This window comes from Melozone crissalis, unplaced genomic scaffold (assembly GCF_028551555.1).
Source record: "Melozone crissalis strain CALT ecotype California unplaced genomic scaffold, PUWL_Pcris_2 ptg000061l_1, whole genome shotgun sequence".
Classification (NCBI taxonomy): domain Eukaryota; kingdom Metazoa; phylum Chordata; class Aves; order Passeriformes; family Passerellidae; genus Melozone; species Melozone crissalis.
In genome coordinates this window covers 12,085,237-12,103,507 of record NW_026535839.1, presented here as the reverse complement: position 1 = coordinate 12,103,507, position 18,271 = coordinate 12,085,237, and the positions used below count along the sequence as shown (strand labels likewise).

At 41.6% G+C, this 18,271-nt stretch overlaps 2 protein-coding genes across 2 annotated transcripts; one reads left to right on the top strand and one right to left on the bottom strand.

Annotated features, from left to right (window-relative positions):
• Positions 1-1,120: 1,120 nt before the first annotated feature.
• Positions 1,121-12,776, bottom strand: HMMR (hyaluronan mediated motility receptor). Its single transcript, XM_054288008.1, has 18 exons — positions 12,722-12,776; positions 12,143-12,241; positions 11,469-11,545; positions 10,827-10,907; positions 9,936-10,124; positions 9,613-9,699; positions 9,235-9,335; positions 8,066-8,140; positions 7,754-7,932; positions 6,854-7,002; positions 6,347-6,561; positions 5,626-5,742; positions 4,669-4,827; positions 3,365-3,517; positions 3,162-3,261; positions 2,753-2,929; positions 2,088-2,250; positions 1,121-1,464 (listed from the first exon to the last, which is right to left on the bottom strand). The coding sequence occupies exons 1-18, from the start codon at positions 12,774-12,776 to the stop codon at positions 1,445-1,447; spliced, it is 2,196 nt and encodes a 731-aa protein (XP_054143983.1). The 3' UTR covers positions 1,121-1,444.
• Positions 12,777-12,965: 189 nt separating this feature from the next.
• Positions 12,966-17,366, top strand: NUDCD2 (NudC domain containing 2). The gene is made up of 4 exons (XM_054287911.1): positions 12,966-13,258; positions 14,682-14,730; positions 15,943-16,094; positions 17,030-17,366. Exons 1-4 carry the CDS (start codon positions 13,070-13,072, stop codon positions 17,111-17,113), a joined length of 474 nt encoding a protein of 157 aa, XP_054143886.1. The 5' UTR covers positions 12,966-13,069; the 3' UTR covers positions 17,114-17,366.
• Positions 17,367-18,271: the final 905 nt, after the last annotated feature.

Below are 18,271 nucleotides of genomic sequence, written 5' to 3'. Positions count from 1 at the left end.
GCTCTCTTAATTAAAACACAAAGTAATCCTCACCCTCAATCTTCAAAGGATCAAGTAATCCAGCAAATACACAAACATGACATTAAGAGAAACCATCTAGCAACTTCTTTCCTTGGACTTAATGTGCATTTTCTGTATATAATTTCTTAGGAATTATGACATCTCTGTAAGGCTCAAAATGTCAGCATAAATGCAAACAAATTCTACCAGCTAAGCTTTGGGTGCTGCCTCTGCAGCACCTCTGTGTAAGGGAGCTGCACAGACATACAATAACAAAAACACAGTTCCACCTTGGACTTGAATTCATTATTTGCTTTTGTATTAAGAGCAATCAGAGAATTGCAGGTTGCATATTTTGTACAGTTCAGCTAAATAATTTCCTTAAGACAAGAGAATATGTAGTTTTTGAGGCAAGACTGACAATTGAGCTTTGCTTTGAAGACAAGACTCAAAAAAAAGAACATTAGATGAATCCCACTGTAATGTAATTTTGGGTTTTATAACCGGTTTGCAAAGGAAAAGGACAAATTTGTGAATTTAAAATTTTTATTGCGCCAAAATATTCCTAATTTTCAATGCAGTTAAACAGATTCTTTCCCCATTGTCAACGTTCCAGTCTGTACAATGCATGTGAGCTCTGTGATGCCCTCCCAGCCCAGTGAGAGAAGTTGTGTTGTTATTCCCTGACTGTGGCACTGACCACGTACAACAGCTGGCTGCAGAGATTTTATGGCAATTCAGGAGTCCAGAGGACACAGCACTGCTCATAAGACACTAAGCTTAGTCACAGTGCACAAACATTCAGATAAATGCAGTCAATTTACTTTGACCTGAAAATTCTTTTCTGAAGATGAACAGCTGCAACACCTAGCCCTAGGATTTAAGTTCACATATACTGAATATAGACCCTGTAAAATATCAAAATTAAGTGTACAGTCCCATTTCTACTCAGGTTCTATAGTGTGTAGCCACAGAAGTAAAAAGGTCTCTTGGCAGTATTGCTGCCATTGGTACCAAAGCAGCTATAAACAGCAAAATTAATTTATCATAGAATTGTATACACTGGACAGATGCAAAAAAATTTAAAAACATAAAAAATAAAAAACTAACATAAAATCTGATTTCATTTGTAATCCTAATCTCTTAAAATGCTCTGTTCAAAACCTAACTAAGCAGCCTCAGCATAAGCAAAATGTGCAACAGTGAACACTTTTCAGAGTTCATGCCTGTAAGGATGTTACCAGGAGTCAGGAATGAGCTGTCACCTGTTGCTTCTCAGTAAAACAGTTTTTAGAAATACATATAATTTCAGGTCATTTCTCTAGGGCTCCTACTTATTTGCATTATATAGAGCATCCAATTTCACTTTGAAGCAGCAGTCTGTTGAAGTCTCCTGTAGCACACAAATTTATGGGCGATTTATTTTCTTGATACCAAGACAACTTCAAATTTTGTTTTTATTACCTGCAATGAAAAAACGTAAATAAGTTTGAGTTTTTCACCTATGGCTCCCACCACATGAAGTAATTTCTTGTCTCCTGGGGGGCAGAAGGCCCTACACTCTGAACCTTGCAGGTAAGCCAGGATTTCAGACCCTGGAACAGACACTATAATGAACCTCTCTCCCCTACCCTGCTTCTCTTGGTGTGCCCCCATGTTCTCTCCATCTGTTCCTCCACTCCACATTTATATGAGGACCCTTTGCACTTCACACCTGGAGTGGTGTAAGGTCCTGCCAGGTAGCAGCTAAAGAACCAGGGTGCAAAGGGGTCTGGCTGAGCCACTTGTACCCCATCATCTGTGCAGGAGACACTTCCTGTCACCTCATCAGCAGGAATATATGTGAGATGGTGACAGAAGGAGAATGGCTCTGCTGTCTGACCTGGCACAACATCTATTCCTGCCAGGCTGTAGGGATCTGGGCTGGAAAGCACCCTGGGAGTGCTCCACTGCTGGCAGCCTCCAACATCTGCTGTGGAACCAGAGATGCCATTCACCTCCCTCAGATGCAGCAGACCATGCAAGTCTCTCATACCTTCCTTGGTTAAGCCTAAGAGGGACAAAAGCTACATCAAGCTCACACTTACCTTCTTTTAAAGGTGTTTTTGGAGGAATATTTTCCTTGCTATCATGCTGGAAAGCTTTGGAGGGATCGAAGCGCTTGATGCCCTGTACTGCACACAGCTGCTCCTGAAGCTGCCTGTTGGTTTGCTTCTCCTTGGCCAGCAGTGCACGCAGCTTGGACACATCCTAGGCAAAACCAGACTTGGATATTAGATAAAGAACATGACAAGATTCTGCTTCATCATTTACTGAGGGAGCCATTTTGCCTAATGCTAAACACACAGACAATTATTGGTGGCATTAAAACACAACCCAAACATGGAGGTGTAGAGAAACCAGCAGCACGTACAGGTACTGTGTAACAGCAACAAGCAGTATGGCAGTCTCAAACTTTCAGCAGATAGTTTATTAAGTCTAGGACCCCAAGAAAAGGTAAGAAAAGCCAACCAAGCTAAGAGTAAAAGTACTTAGTTGTACTGCTGATCCCTCTGTATGTCGTAAATTCAGTCAAAAATAAAACTCTTGGCATTTCTGGAGTTTGGTGGTTTATTGTAATCTGTTTCGTGCAGAGAATTTAAAAACTAAGAAGTAAGTAGCTTGCAGGATTAGTCTATAAATATTTAGAGTAATTAACAAAGGCACAAGCACATTAGTAACATGCAGACTTCTAATTTTTCATTTCACAAACCTGTTTCAGGTGGACATTGTCTTCCTTCAGCTTCATAACATGCTTGATTTTTTGCTTCATGTTCTGGTGGCCAAGTAGTTTAGCATATGCATCACTCAGTTTATTCAGTTGTTCTTGGGCTGCCCCCTGCTCCTCTAGGAGAGCATTCTTCTCTGCTTCAAAAGCATCTAGTTGTTGCTGAAATACATTTGAATGTTTTAGAAATCTTGCAACTAAGCATAACTTTTTATCGAACTGAAATCTACCAAGGAAGATTAGTTTGGGAAAGGGAATAGCTGGCTCATTGGATAGTAACTTAGGAAACCACTGCAGAATAAATGGCTCAGAAGCATATTTACCTCAAGAGTAGAATTTGAGCCAAGTGCAAAAGTCTTATGTCAACAGATATAACACCTACTTCACAACACACCTGAAAAGGCTTCACTTTGTTATGTAAATCTTCATACAGCTTACGCCAGGTCTGGATCTCTTTGTTTAAGGCAGAGGTCACATCTTCACTTATGGTTTTCCTAAAATGCACGGAACAGAGTTTTGTTATGTTCCTTGTTAGCTCTCAGCACTTCTTCCCAATCAAACCTGGCTGTGCCATCACATGCAGTTTGATAAAGTCACCTTGATCTTTCTGCTTCAAGTTCTCTTTTCAGATCTTCAGTTTGCTCCTCAAGTTTTTCCTGAAGTTTAGTCATTTGTGCAAGGCAAGACTCTTTTGTTCTCTCTGTTTCTGCTTCTTTTAGTGCAAGCTTGGTCTGGACTTCTGAAAGCATCCTGAAGAAGATAATTTCTTAATGCACCCTTGATTTTTACTTTTTTTTCCCACTACACTAAATCTAAAATCCACAAGTAACCATGGTTGAAAAGCTGTTAGTAGAACTGAAATAAAGGTTTGCATGAAAAGTGCCACAAAGAAAACCCAAGTACAGAAGGCAATCAAGTTTAAGATGAACAACATTTTTACCTTTTTCTGTAAGGATGCAAGCAGTCCTTTTGAAGCAAAGAAAGATCATGTCGCTCATTTAAGACTGTTCAAGCCAACAGCTTTTAGCAGGGACAATTTAGTAGTTAGGCTTGACATAGAGAGATTTGCTCAAGCAGCAACTAATCAAGACTGTTCAGTGTGGATGTATGCAAGGCATCAAAAACCCTACACCTCAAAGCACTGACCCCTTTTCAGCCCCAGCTGTTTGCTCCATCCCTTCCCTGCCACCTCAGTCAGGAAACAGCTCTTCAGTTTTTCTTTTACCAGCTCAAATGAAAACTAGAAACATTAAGCAGGTGGGAGGAAAGAAAGGGCAGTATCTTAACAGCACAGAAGCATAGAGAACATGGATCATTAAATTGCTGTTAAGACAGTCAGAAGCACATCCTCAGCTACTAGCCTAACACAACTTCTTGGGTGTTGTGTCTCATCAGCTGCACTGTGATGCTTCATATTAGGCAGAGAGAGGACCTCAGTTTATATCATCACAGTGCAGCATCTCATGGATGATTAATTGGCATCTGCTAGTGAGCAGAATTTGAGGTGACATCATTCAGACTAGGGTGGCAGAGAGTGAGTTCTGCATTAAGTATTTGCTTGTCACCTCTGGGGATCTCATTTGCAGAGCAGCCACTGTAACTGATATTTCTGAAACAGACAATATTCCTACATATTTCATTCAAGTATTGTCCTTTTCCTCTGTGTTCCACATATAAACAAAGGTCAAAATAACTGATTGGACAGACCAGTTTTCTAATGCATATAAACTTAATGAATTTTGTCTATCAGTATTTTCAACCTTCTGCACTGGGAAAAGAAGAAACTTCAGTTTACACAAAATACTGATCTGACCTTTGAGAGCATCACATCAGGTTCTAGTTAGAAAGGCAAGCCTCAGTTTGCATTCTTTAGCTTAAGAAAAAGTCTGTCTGTGTAGTACCTTGCATATTCTTCATTTACTTGGTTTTTAGTGTATTCTGCTTCTTGAAGCAACTGCAGATTCTCTTGGCCTGCTTTTTTCAGGCTGGCAACTTCTTCTCGCAGAGAGGAATTCTCCAGTTTCAAACAGCAAATTTCTTCAGCTGATGCTTTCTTGTAGCTGGTATTACAGTACAAATGAGAAAAACCTTGTTACTTCAGGGAAAATACTGATTGATATGTTAACACCTTACAAGAGCAATAGAAGCTTGTGCTAGCAAGTACCAAAGACTGTATAACCTCAAGATACAGCAGTGTACAGGCATTGATAAATATACAAAGGTAAGAAGGAAACCACAACACAGCTCCCTAAAGCCATAAGCAGTAACACTAAGACAAGCTCTGTGATACAGATATTACTATATCTTGTAGGTATTTTAAAACAAAGGACCTACTCCCTCTGAAACTTGATTTAACCAGTACAGCACCTACTGTCTGTGGTTTGGAAATATCCCACAGGATCCTTCATGGGTGACACACATACCCAGTAATAACAGTATGACTTTTTATATACTTTCTATACCTGAGTATTTTAAGGTACAATAATTGCAGTAACTGTAGGAAACTACTTTCAATTCAGTGCAAATTTTGAGTCTATATAAGTCTTTTTGCAAGATATTTCATTGTCAAGAACACCATCACTAGCTACAAATCTCTTTGTGATTCAAGACCCCTGAACTCCTCCAACTGGTTGCATTTTGGAAGAAGAGATACCCAACTTCTTGAATTAGATAGTGATACTGTGTCACTGCACTAGCCTAGTACTTAAGAAATAAATTCTTAATGCCACCAAAAGCCATCACCAAATCCTCTGTTCAAATGCCATGTCAACACTCACACGTGGCACATAAATGAACAGTACATGTTATTGTCATCTTAGAGATAATGCCTGTCCTATACATTAATAAAACCTAAATACCTTTCAAAGTCAGCAGTAACCTTCCCAAGTTCCTGCAGCGTATTGCTGTATTCTTCTTGGATTTTCAATACAGCACTGCTATGCATTGCCTTGATTTGCTCCAACTCCATGTTCTTCCTGAAATAAAAACTCAGCATTGCACTCTGCAGAGAAGCATGTGTGAACACATCACCAAATGCTGCCATCAGTAACAGAAAGCTTGAAGCAGCAGCAATGAATTAATTGTGACAAACCAGTAACTTCTCACATACTAAAGCACGATCTTCACAACAGGTATTGCTAAGGATTTCCCCCCTCCTTATTTTCTAAGGGAGATAGAGAATAGACTAAAAACCTAATAGTAAACTTAAACAAGAAACAACTGGTTTGAAAGTATTTTTGTCATAGCCTTCACCAGGACAGAAATAGCCAGTACAACATGCACTTATCTTATCCAGCACAGCAAAGTCAGAGCACTACAATACCAGCCTTTCAAGCAAATCCCAACTGGCTTTTTTGTTTTACAACAATGTAAAATGGACTCAAATTATTATTGATACTGACTCAAGTTACTAGTGCTAGTCATTAGATCTCATCACCATCAGTAATTAACAACCAGCAAGAAATAACTTCAGATCTGCTCAGGTCTCTAAAACCTGAATTAGGCTTAGAAACTCTGCTTACAGAACTAATTTAACATCTTTCCTTTCAAAGCTTGAATTACAAAGTTTCTTTCACAAACCCTTTCAACTCTTCTTCCATCTGTGTGAGTTCAAGACCTTGAGACTTGATTTCCTGTTCCAGTCGCTTCACCAACTTTTCAGCTTTCTTCTCCTTTGCATGCAATTTATTCAGCTCCTTCATGGTGCCATTCAGCTCTTCTTCCAGAAGACGTCTCTCACTTGTTACTTCATTTTCAAACTCCAGTAACTTCTGCTGCATTGATGCAGATGACTCCTGCATGCCAGAACACCACAGATTTTAAAATTACCAGTACTGTCTGGGTAGTTAAGGGTTAATTTGCAGTGTTTAAGTTTCAAATCTATGGGAAGAACCAAACCCCCCCATCACACCAGGAATGATTCTTAGACCTATTAGATCACACAAGCTTCTGCAGGCCAGCTCCCACTTGGCCATATTAATGATAACCTAATCTGTGGAATGCACATCTCATGTGCAAAGAACAATTTTTAGTGCCAGTCCTTGGGATTACAATCTATTTTTAGACTAATTAATAGCCTGTATTTACCTTCTCTTGCTGCAGCTGAGAGACAACCTCCTCATGTTTCTGAAGGAGTTTTTGGTGTTCTTGTTCCACCAAATCAATTTTCTTTTTCAGGTCTTCTATTTCAGCATTCATACTCAGGAACTGTCCTTCAGCCTCAGACACCTCTTTCTCTGCATGGAAAAATGGTCAATATAACATAAAATTCCTTTTCTATCTTCAAATAGACACAACGTACATTAATCATAATACTTCTATTCTATCTTTGTTTTTCCCTTGCCTATCTAGGGAAACAAATCCATACCTACAACCCATCTGCAAACTCCTCAAAATTGGCTCAGGGTAATCACTTCAAAATCATTTTAACAGCAGGAGTGTTTGGACCAAGCAATTGGCCTCCACCAGAAGAGCAGGGAAAAGCAACTACATGAGTTCCCCAAAGATTCTTCCACAAGCTAGCACACAGAAAGCGGCTGGTACAGAAAAGTGAGTACATGTCTTAGATTGCAGAGCTGCTAGAGTTGGGAGAGGAGGAGTAAGGAGGTGAAGAAGGATCCTTGCCACATTCCCAACACCTCAGTGCATCTGTGAACAAGCTGCTAGCAGTGAATTCACACAATATTACACTGCTTCTCAGTGAAGAGTAAGGAACAAGAACTTAGTGTTCACCTTTCAGATTAAAGCCACTCATATACTATGCACCCAAGTCACCCTCCATGGAAACACCAATTCAGACTTAACAGATGTCAGATGTGAAGTGATTTCCCTGTTGTTAAAAACATGCCTTGGTGTTTGTAGCTGGAGCTCAGAGACTTCTCATTTAGAACAAACCAGTCTAAATTGACATTTTAGAAAACACCCATTTGAGGTGCTTTAAGACATGTGAGTGATCCCACATATGGAACAGTGTACAAGAACAATTACCTTTCTCTTGTTGAAGCAGTTGACACCGCTCATTAAGTTCTTTCATCAGTTTACATGACTCTTCCTCTTTTGCTTTGAGGGTATTCCTCAGCATCTGAATATCTTGGTCTTTCTTACTCAGTGTCTCCTCCATCTGGGCAACTTCTAATTTGTATTTTTCTGCTGTTTCTGCAACACTACTGCAGAAGAAAATTCAGGCACTTGTTACTACTAAATTTTGTTTGCAGGCTTACACACCAACACAAAGGAAAATGCTTAGGACTGTTGGTTTTCAAGAGGAAAACTGCCTTCTTCAAAACAATTTGTTGTTACCTAAGCTCTGTAACATATTCCAGGAGTTTTTCAGTGTCAGACTTTTCTTCAACTTTCTCTCTCTCAGTAGCAGACCTAAAACCAGACAGATTTTATGACAGATACATTTAAACAAATCCAGAGTTAAGCAGTAACACATACTTTTCATCTCCTAGTTTAGCTGAAAAATTGATATTGGCTCTAAGAGGTGATTCTACCCTCTTTTCATCCTTGTTCCAGATTGTCTTCTCATTGTAGTAATGATGCTGTGCCACATTTTGCCACAAGCAATATGCCACAACCACAATAATGCATTAACATAATGCAGTTTTTTAGCAAATCAGCACCTCCTCTCTTTGTGACCTGCACTACCTGCATTATTACCTTTGTGTATTTTCACAGCCAAGTTTGTGCTGCAGTGGCAATTGTGCCAACCTTACATTGAACATGGCTGCAAGTTCATCCCAGGTCACTGTCCTCAGCAACAGGCTGCACATCAGAGCACTGTTCCTGTGCAGCACATGACATTTTTTGGGCAGAATAGAAAGTGCTGAGTTAGAACCCACTCTCTATCTACCTAGAGCTGCTGAAACCAAGAGACTCTGCAGTTGCCTTTCTTCAGAGTACACGTCTACACCAAAGCAGCTCTGAAGGCACCACAGTGGCTCTTCAGTGCACTTCTCTGGAGAACATGAATGTGTTCATCAACTTCAAGCCAAATGCCTGCTGAATTAGGATTTCAGCTCCTGCTCTAATGCATTTCTATTCTTATAGAATAAGAATCTTATTACTTATTCCTGACTTAGTAGTCTAAAGGGCCAGAAATATCCCATCCATACCAATGTCCTCCTCCAACCTGAAAAACAATTCTTTCCTAAAGACATGTCTTTCCTCCTCATCTCATACCCAACAAAGCTCCACCCATACCACACTGGAAGACAAAGGCTTGACACGATACAGTTTGTATTTTGAAAACTGGCTACATACGCTAGAGAAACAATGTTGCTAACGGCAGCTTTATCAAACCACAGCAGTTGTTAGAACTTCATTTCATTGTATTTATTCCAAACACTGATAATGTCTGTCCCTTCTCAGTAGAGAGACAGCCTTGATTTTGGTTACTACAAAGGATACGCATGGAAATGCAGCCAGGTCATATCATATAATCTAATTCCCTTTCTAACACTTACAATTTTTCTTGTAACTGTGCTACTTTTCCTTTTGAATGCTCTAGATTCCTTTGCACTTCCTGCAGCTTCATTTCCATGTTTTCCTGCTTTGCCAGTGCACTCTGAAAAAACCAAACAAAATACACCACATTAACATTAAAATGAGATTTAGTAAATAAAAAGGCATCGTGGGAAACAGTGGTGAAATTAAACAGGAGTGATGATGAAATTTTATGACAGCACCAGCTACAATGCTAAATGTGACTGCAGGTATCCCTCTGTAAAGATATCAGCCACTTGTTAAACAACTACTATCACCAAGAGCTTCAAGCTATACTGAGGATCACTGGCTTTCTTCCTGAGCAGCTCAGAATTACTGTCCTGTACAAATGGTCATACCTTTTCCTTAGCATCCCTCATGTTTCTGAGCTTCATCAACTCCATGCACAGGCTGCTCATTTTCTTCTGCACACCATCTTCAGACAGCTTGTTAGAAAAGAAGATAAAACCACTCAGTGTAATTCCTTTGTATGAACTGCTGCTCACACAACCCTTTCCAAGTGCTCCCCTCCCACTCTGTGTTTAGACAGGAGGGCACAAGATCCCAAAGCAGACATGCTTTACATCAAAACACCTGCTGATCAGCAAGTAAAGCTTCCTCTTGCACAGGAAGCTCAATAACAGCAAAGGCAAAGCAAAGCTGAATTTATTTGTCTGAATACCTTTGACTTCAGTAGCTCATTGCTTCTTGTTAACTCCAGCAGCTGTTTCTTCAGGCATGCAACATTTGCTGAAAGAGAGGTTTTCTCCTGAACTGCAGCACTCAGCTTTGCTTCCATCTTTACAAGATCTTCATCCAGAGCATGAAGTTTTTTGTCCTGCTCTCCACGTTCTCTCACTAATGCACGAATCTAAAATATGAGGTATTTGAGGTATTTTCTTTAATTCCTACTATCATTAGTTTAGACAAGTAAACCACAGGCATAGGTATCCAAACTGTGTTTACTTTCATTCAGAATATTTATCTGCAACTCATTCACAGGAAGGAAATAATCACCACAATTCCCCATTATCACACACCATACAACAGCAACATTTAATCTGACTTATTTTATGCTTCCAAGCCAATACAAAATGTAAAAATTAGAATAGTCTTAGGTTTAATGGGCAACAGAAGCCAACTCTCTTTTTTGGCTGTGAGAGAAAAAGGCAGAACATGACATTTGAGACACAAGGCACTAATGAGCACACCAAAGTACACTGATACAGTTCAGGGTGCCTCTTAAGCATTAAAAGTATGACAATTAGTGAGCAAAAAATTTCAGCTAGACAATGTTCAATAAAACAGAATTTTTTTGGGCAGCCAAACAGAGGACTTAGTTCTGTTTTTGAAAACACTGACAGAACAGTTCATCACAGTCAGCAGGAATTAATGCAATTCCATGAGCTTTATACACCCATAATATCGGATAATCTTTATTTTGCACAGAGCTGTTTGTAAACTACTTGCATACTGTCTGATGCAAAAGAGGCCAATTCTATCAGCTGGTATTTTTTATTATTCCAAGGGGGAGGAGACATGACAGGATTTGACTCTGACAATTGATTCATACCTCCTTCTCCAGTGCCTTCTGCTTCTTTTTCTCCTTCATAAGGAGAGCATCTTTTTTGGTCTTCACAATCCCATTAGCCGGCTTTGGAAGAGACATGTGTTAGAAATCTGTAGCTTCAAGTAGCTGAACACAGTTAAATACAAGAATTTGCAGAATTTCATCCTACATCATCAATACTCATGAACCTAATTACCATGTCAGGGATATAATTTTTCAGCCTGTTAAGCTATTAATATTGAAATCCATATGCCAGCATAGGACATTTAGAACCTGTACATGCAGCACCCTGTTCCTTTCACCACCAGGTTTCCACTCTGCCTTGCCCAGCCCCTGAGAGCAGGAACACCATCTCCTTAAAAAGGAGTCACACCATACTTACATGGTGAACAACAGAAAAAGAACAAGAGTGTAGCACCAAAAATAACAAGCTGCTCTCTAGTCTCAAGTTAATTATCACATGATTCCCAAGGATGCAGCACTTCATTTTTCCTGCTTAGGTCTTAAGGAACACAGATAAAACAATATGTTCCATATTCCACTTGGGTAGATTAATGACAGTTGGATGAAGAGGCTGCATTGTTTAAGCAGTCAGAGGTTTAGCTGGGATTTAACAGAGCTACAGACACCACAGCAGAGTCTTACTGTTGATCCAAGAGATGTGAGTCTCCTTGCAGTTATTGGGGTGGGTGCACTCTTCTCACTGCTCAGATTGGTCTCACCTGCAGAAGGAAGTAGAAGGGAATGGTGAAAAAAGAGGGTGCGCATGTACAAATGGTGAAAAAAGAGGGTGAGGCAAATGCAACAAAACTACACAAGGTTAACTGTGTACAAAACACAGCATTCCACCTGTTTGTTAGACTATTAACTTCACAACTCAACACCAGCTACTTTTTTATTGCAATCAGCCAGTTCGATATTGTTCATCTGGGTACTTGACCAAGTTAAGAGACTACCAGGTGATAGCTTCCATATTGCCACTTCTGCGAAAATTCCCTGCCATGATCCAGATCCATAATGTCAGTTTTGAACTGAGGGATGCTTTAGATATTAAATAAGCATGAAAATACCTCTAAACCCTAGGCTAATAGGTAGTTTATTAGACCTCCAGAGACCCCCCTAAGTAGCAGAAGTCCCATATAAAGCTATTTTTGGTAGACTCCAATAGATGTTTTTACAGCTGTTCCTTTGAGCTGGAAGGCAGGCAGTGAGTCTCTGCAACAGAAACCAATTTCTGGGCAGCAGAGCAGCAACAGCACTAACAGCTGCAGCATCTAAAGATACCTTATCATTGTGCATTCTGTGCAATGTTTACTTACTTTTCTGTTTCCTAACCCCTTGGCATGCTTCAGAGGACAGCAAACTTCCCACTCCACCTGATGGCTTAACGTTATGGGATTCTTGCAAGGGAGTACGTGCTAAAAATGAGATTTTCAGAACAGCAGAGAACAATGAAGGCAAACGACAGGGTTTTCAGCTTCGATGAGACTGATAACACATCTATGGCAAATCGACAGCCAAAATCTCACTGTGAGAGACTCGTACATCAGCAAAAGCTCTGGCTAGCAGAGCCTCAGCCGTGACAAGCTCTGCATGCTCCTCTTACAGCGCTGTACGACAGAGCTAGAGGCCAGCAAGGCTCGGCACCGCTCTAGGTACTACGGACATTATACCCGTTCATGGCTGTTATTCGGCATGCCCGGGCTAGACAGGGATGCCAGGGCTAGACACGAAGTCGGCACCTTCTGCCTTAGAAGGGGATCCCTGTGAGAACGCAGAGAGCCCTGGGACACCGCGCTACGGGCTGCTGCTCACAGGAAAGGACACCCTGAGGCCGGTCCCGTCCCTCTGTCCCGCCGAAGCGCTCCCCGCTCCCCCCGTGCCCTCCCCTCACGTACCGGCGCTGCCATCGCGGTGCAGGGGGCGGCGGAGCGGCGCGCGCGCGGAGGCCATGACGGTACCGGGACCCCGCGGACCGGCGTTCAAAGGGGCCAACGGCCGCGGCGCGCGCTGATCAGCCAATCAGCTGCCGCCGCCCTGCCCGCCTCGGCCAATCGGAGCGCCCGGCGCGGGGCACGCGCACTGCGGGCTTGCCGGGGGGCGTGGCCGGCGGTGCGCGTGCGCGGGGCGGGCGCGGGGAGCGGGGCCGGGAGCGGTGCGGAGCTCCCTCGCTGTGTGGGACTCACTCACTCCGTGTGTGCGGGGCTCGGTGCGGGTCGCGGAGCCGGGCGCTGCCGCCGTGTCCCATGTCGGCTCCGTTCGAGGAGCGCAGCGGGGTGGTGCCCTGCGCGACGCCCTGGGGCCGCTGGTACCAGACGCTGGAGGAGGTGTTCATCGAGGTGCGCGTCCCGCCGGGCACCCGCGCCAAGGACGTGCGCTGCAGCCTGCGGAGCCGGCACATCGCCCTGGCCGTGGGCGGGCAGGAGCTGCTGCAGGTACCGCGGGCAGCCCGGGCAGCGGGCGCCGGCCCGTCCGACGCGTAGGCCGCGGGGCACCGGGGAGGCACGGGCTCAGCTGGGTTATAAAATACCTGAGATCACCGAGTACAGCCCCTGACCCAGCACTGCGCGCTTTTCTTAAACACCTCCCGGGACTGTGGCCGCGCCACCTCCCCGGGAACCCGATCCGTGGTCTTGTCACACTCTGTGAAATTTCTTCCTCATATCCGATGTCTAGTCACATTTTCTGTGAAATTTCTTCCTGATATCTGATGTCTAGTCACACTTTCTGTGAAATTTCTTCCTGATATCTGATGTCTAGTCACACTTTCTGTGAAATTTCTTCCTGTTGTCCAACCCAGACCTGCCCTGGCACAGCCCAGACTGTGTCCCCATGTGCTGTCATTATTTGCCTGGGAGAAGGTTGGCACACCTGTGCCGCCTCTCTCTTCTTTATGCCAGGTTTGATACATTAAAAATGGCATTCACTGGAAACAGTTTTGTTCACTTGCATGAGGTTTTACAAATGGTGACTGTCCTCCAGTGCATGGAAAGAGCTGGAGAGGGGTTCTTACAAAGCCATGTAGTGATGGGACAAGGAGGAAAAGCTTTAAGCTGTCAGAAGACAGTGTTATATTGGATATTAGGAAGAAATTGTTTCCTGTGAGGGTGGGGAGACCCTGGCACAGGGTGCCCAGAGGAGCTGTGGATGCCCCATCCCTGCAAGTGTTCAAGGCCAGGTTGGACAGGGCTTGGAGCAACCTGGGATAGTGGAAAGTGTCCCTGGCCATGGCAGGGAGCTGGAATTAGATAAAATTTAAGGTCCCTTTCAATCTAGTCCATTCTGTGATTCTATGAAAAATAAAAATACAAATTCACATGGATTTTAATGTGAATATGGACAGCATTTTAGTGCACAGCTTCAATTGCCCCAGAAGGCAAAAAAAACCCCAAAAAACCCTAAAACCAACCAAACAACAGTAACAACAACAAAAAAAAAAACGAAAAAAACCCCAACAACAAAAAACCAGCCTAAAGACAGATTTACTTTCACATTTATAATGAACTGCTTATGCTACCTGTATCCTGCACCAGAGCTAGATGTTACTCCTGACAAAAACTCTTGCATTTTCATGATAAGATTATTAGAAATTACATTTCCAGCTGAGAAACACAAGCCTTTTCAATGACTCCAGAAACTAAAACAAGGTATTTAATGCTTCAGTTAAAAAATAATTGTGTAATAAACAATAATTCTTTGACAGGCTACATGCAAGTATATACTTGTAGGGCCAGATCACCCTGTTTATTTTCAGCAGAATACAAGGTGGTTAAGTTGTCAGTAAAACTTCATAACTCAATGTGAACTGGATGCTGAAAAGGTTTCACTGATTTGTAATTTTGTACCTGTCTTTTGCAGGGTAAACTTTTTGACTCTACAGTAACTGATGAAGGAACGTGGACGTTAGGTAATAATCTACATCTGAAGTGACATTATAAAGACAGTAAAACTTTCCAGTAGACACTGCAGAATAATTTACCCCCTCTTATTAATGGGAAAGATTACTTCCTTCCCTTAGCTTTGTAAAAAGGCAAAGTCATTATTGCTGGATTAAGGAACTGAGGTATTACAAAAACACTTGAGACTAAGGTTAATGAGAAAATGCCACATCCTGGAAGGTCCTAATCAATGGGTTGCAAACATTTCCATATAATGAGAAGTTTTTTGCAAAAACCTTTATTTGAAGGTAAACAGTTATGGTAGAGCTGTATGGTCTATGACTCTCCATAATAACTACTCTTTATGCATTACATTTTTTGAATGAATGACAAAATCTACAGTCTAAGAGAATCAGAAATAAATTTTAAAATCACACTAAGGTTCCTACACATAATGAGGAAAAAAAGCATATTGGGCCATTGTATCATAAATACTGTAAAGTATTCTGAATATTTTGGGGTTTGACAATCATATTTGTGGACTGTGCCTCTCAGTGATTTTCTGTGAAGGGTTTTCTTTTCCATTCAATATTTATATTAAATATTTACTGATAATTTAGTAATTTAAGCCATTAAAATTTACAGTGTTAATACACATTGTGAAGTGAAACCCAGTCTTTATCAGTACACAAATAATCTTCAAAATACACTTCTAATGCTGTATTATTCACTTCAGTAGAACTGAACACCCTGCACTGCACATTTATTTTGAAACATACTTTCAATATATTCTCTGTGGCCATACACACCATCTGTTCATATGTTGCTAAAACTTAGTTCTGGCTTTTTGTTGGTAATAACTCTCTGTACAGCCTGACCTTAAATTTTTCATTATTGCCTTAGCAGAGTTGTCTATATTAGTAGTTTAAATCTTTGTTGTGAACATCTCCAAAAGGTTACTTTATGTTTGCAATAGGAGTACTTATGAACTGTGTTTAATCCCTTAAAACAGCTTCAGCATCTTACAGGCCAGAAGGGGAGAGATGACAGTACAGGCTGTCTTTGCCTCAGCCTTTTTTCTTGTTAATGTTTATTTATTTATCAAGAACTAGGTTGGCAGTGGCATTAAGAATTTAAATTACTTCATATCTTGTGCAATTAATGTTGAATTCCCCAAACCAAGAAAAGAACCAGCACATAGGACTGAGTTTAAAGTTGCTCTGTGTGTTTTCATTTAACAGAAGACAGGCAGCTGATACGAATTATTCTAATGAAGACAAATAGAGATGCTGGAAATTGTTGGACCTCTCTGTTAGAAAATGAATATGCTGCTGACCCTTGGGTACAGGACCAGATGCAAAGGAAACTTACACTGGAGAGATTCCAAAGAGAAGTAAGTTAAAGCACCATAATTACTCCTTAGATGTTTTGTTAGCACACAGAGGTTATGGCCAGGAAAGCTGAGCAAATGCCATGGAAATATATGCTTTAGTTCAATATCTATAAAATGCTTACAAGGTTTTATCACTGTGCTTTGAAGAGATTATTCTGTCTGCACTCTGTCTGCAAGGTTTGTGATAAGTACAGGTGAGTTTGGAGGTGCTATTGCTGTTTTAGTAATTGCATCTTCATAACAACTTTTCACTTGTTAGGCTCCACACAGCTTCTGTTATTATCTAGAATTATGACAAAGCCATATTTACAATAAAATCTGAACATCGACATCTGCTGGATATGCTTGTTCATGATGTAAGATGGAGTGCAATAGTTGGCTGAAAAAGATGTTCCTTGCACTTTTACTAAAATTGCCTAAATTCTTTTGCTCTACCTTTGGCACACAACTATTCCTGTACATGTCTGCAGAGGTGTACAATTACATTTTACATACCAGCTGAATCAGCAGGCTATGTACTGCAGCAGAGAACAGCAGTTTTATGAACCTTGCTATCCATCAGTGCACATACTTAGAATTTCAAAAGGCAGTTTCAAAGCACACCAAAGGCCAGATCTTGTTCTTAAACTTACCTTAAAATTTCTTTTCTGGCAGATCTGACTACTTGCTAAGCAAGAACAGCATTACAAAGTCACTTCAGCAGCAGACAACCAAACTATGACAATTCAGAGTTTGTTGAGGCATGTTCCAAGAATTTCAGTGCTGTGTTAAATGTATGACAAGTTCATTGTTACATGTTCTTGTTACAATGGCAGAATATTAACAAAAAGCAATTTAGTTTTTTTTTTTCTTTTGTGGGTTGTCTGGTATTTTCTAAAGCATTTTTATTCTACATAATTTACTTACTAAACAATTTTTAATTTTACTTCCATCAGAACCCTGGGTTTGACTTCAGTGGGGCAGAAATTTCTGGAAACTACAGCAAAGGAGGACCAGACTTTTCTAGTCTTGAAAAGTGAACTTTTTATATGTGACCCTTTAGACAAATTACATATTACAGTTAAGGACTGGAATCATGTAACTGTTGAAGACTTCAGTGTTCTCTTCAATGGATTGTTGTCAAAATTACTTCAGTGAAGAGAAAGAAGATCTTTTCCAGCAGACTGAAGACAAAATGTTACCAGCTGATTTATAAGCTGTGATAACTTTATGATACTAAGGCACAACCTATAGAGAAAGGTGTACATAAAAAAGTAATGCCTTTAAGCAGAATGTTTGGTTTGGGTGGTTTTTTCTTTTTAGAAAAACTATACTAAAAAAATCAGTTATAAGTCTACAACTTGTCTTAATGCAAGGATATCTTCTTATTCATGCTTATGTGCACTTGGGAAGGAATCTCCCCATGCACCAGGCTGGGGCTGATGTGCTGGAGAGCAGCTCTGTGGAGAAGGACCTTGGGGTTCTGGTGGACAATGAGCTGTCCCTGAGCCAGCAGTGCCCTGGGGGACAAGAAGGCCAATTATATCCTGGGGTCAATCAGGAACAACATTGCCAGAAAGTCAGGGAGGTGATCGTGCCCCTCTGCTCAGCCATGGTGAGGCCAGATCTGGAGTGCTGTGTCCAGCTGGGCTGCTCAAGACATGAGGGACATGGAGCTCCTGGAGTGAGTCCAGCAGAGGCTGTGGAAGGGATTGAAGGATGTCCCTACAAGGAAAGGCTTTGGGAGCTGGGGCTGTTCAGCCTCCAGAGGAGATAGAGCTGAGAGGGGATCTCATCCCTGTCTGTCCCTGTCTGCAGGGAGGGCTCAGAGCAGGGACCAGACTCTGCTCCATGGTGCCCGGCAACAGGACAAGAGGCAATGGGCACAAACCAACCTTTGTTAAGAGCAACCTATTGCATGTGGGAGAGAACTCAGTACCCACAGATGAGGAGAAGGAGCAAGTGATTAACACCCTCTTTGCCTCAGTCTTTAGTGAGAAGATGCCTTTGTCCTCAGGACAACTGTCTTCTTTGGTTGATAAGATGGTGTGAGGGAGCAATGCACAATGGTCCCCCGTTATCCAGGAGGAGGCAGTCAGAACTGCTGAGCCTCTTGGATGTTCATAAATCCATGGGGCCAGATGGGATCCAGCCCAGGATGATGAGGGAGTTGGCAGATGAGCTTGCAATGCTGCTCT

Bases quoted from the DNA above. Each gene is read 5' to 3' on its own strand.
- HMMR (XM_054288008.1), bottom strand. From the start codon at position 12,776: ATGGCCTCCGCGCGCGCGCCGCTCCGCCGCCCCCTGCACCGCGATGGC. The intron at 11,546-12,142 runs GTAAGTAAACAT...TTCCTTCTGCAG, and splicing joins AGGGGTTAGGAAACAGAAAA to GTGAGACCAATCTGAGCAGT. The intron at 2,930-3,161 runs GTGTGTTGTGAA...AATGTATTTCAG, and splicing joins ACAAAGTGAAGCCTTTTCAG to CAACAACTAGATGCTTTTGA.
- NUDCD2 (XM_054287911.1), top strand. From the start codon at position 13,070: ATGTCGGCTCCGTTCGAGGAGCGCAGCGGGGTGGTGCCCTGCGCGACG. The intron at 13,259-14,681 runs GTACCGCGGGCA...TGTCTTTTGCAG, and splicing joins GCGGGCAGGAGCTGCTGCAG to GGTAAACTTTTTGACTCTAC. The intron at 16,095-17,029 runs GTAAGTTAAAGC...TACTTCCATCAG, and splicing joins TGGAGAGATTCCAAAGAGAA to AACCCTGGGTTTGACTTCAG.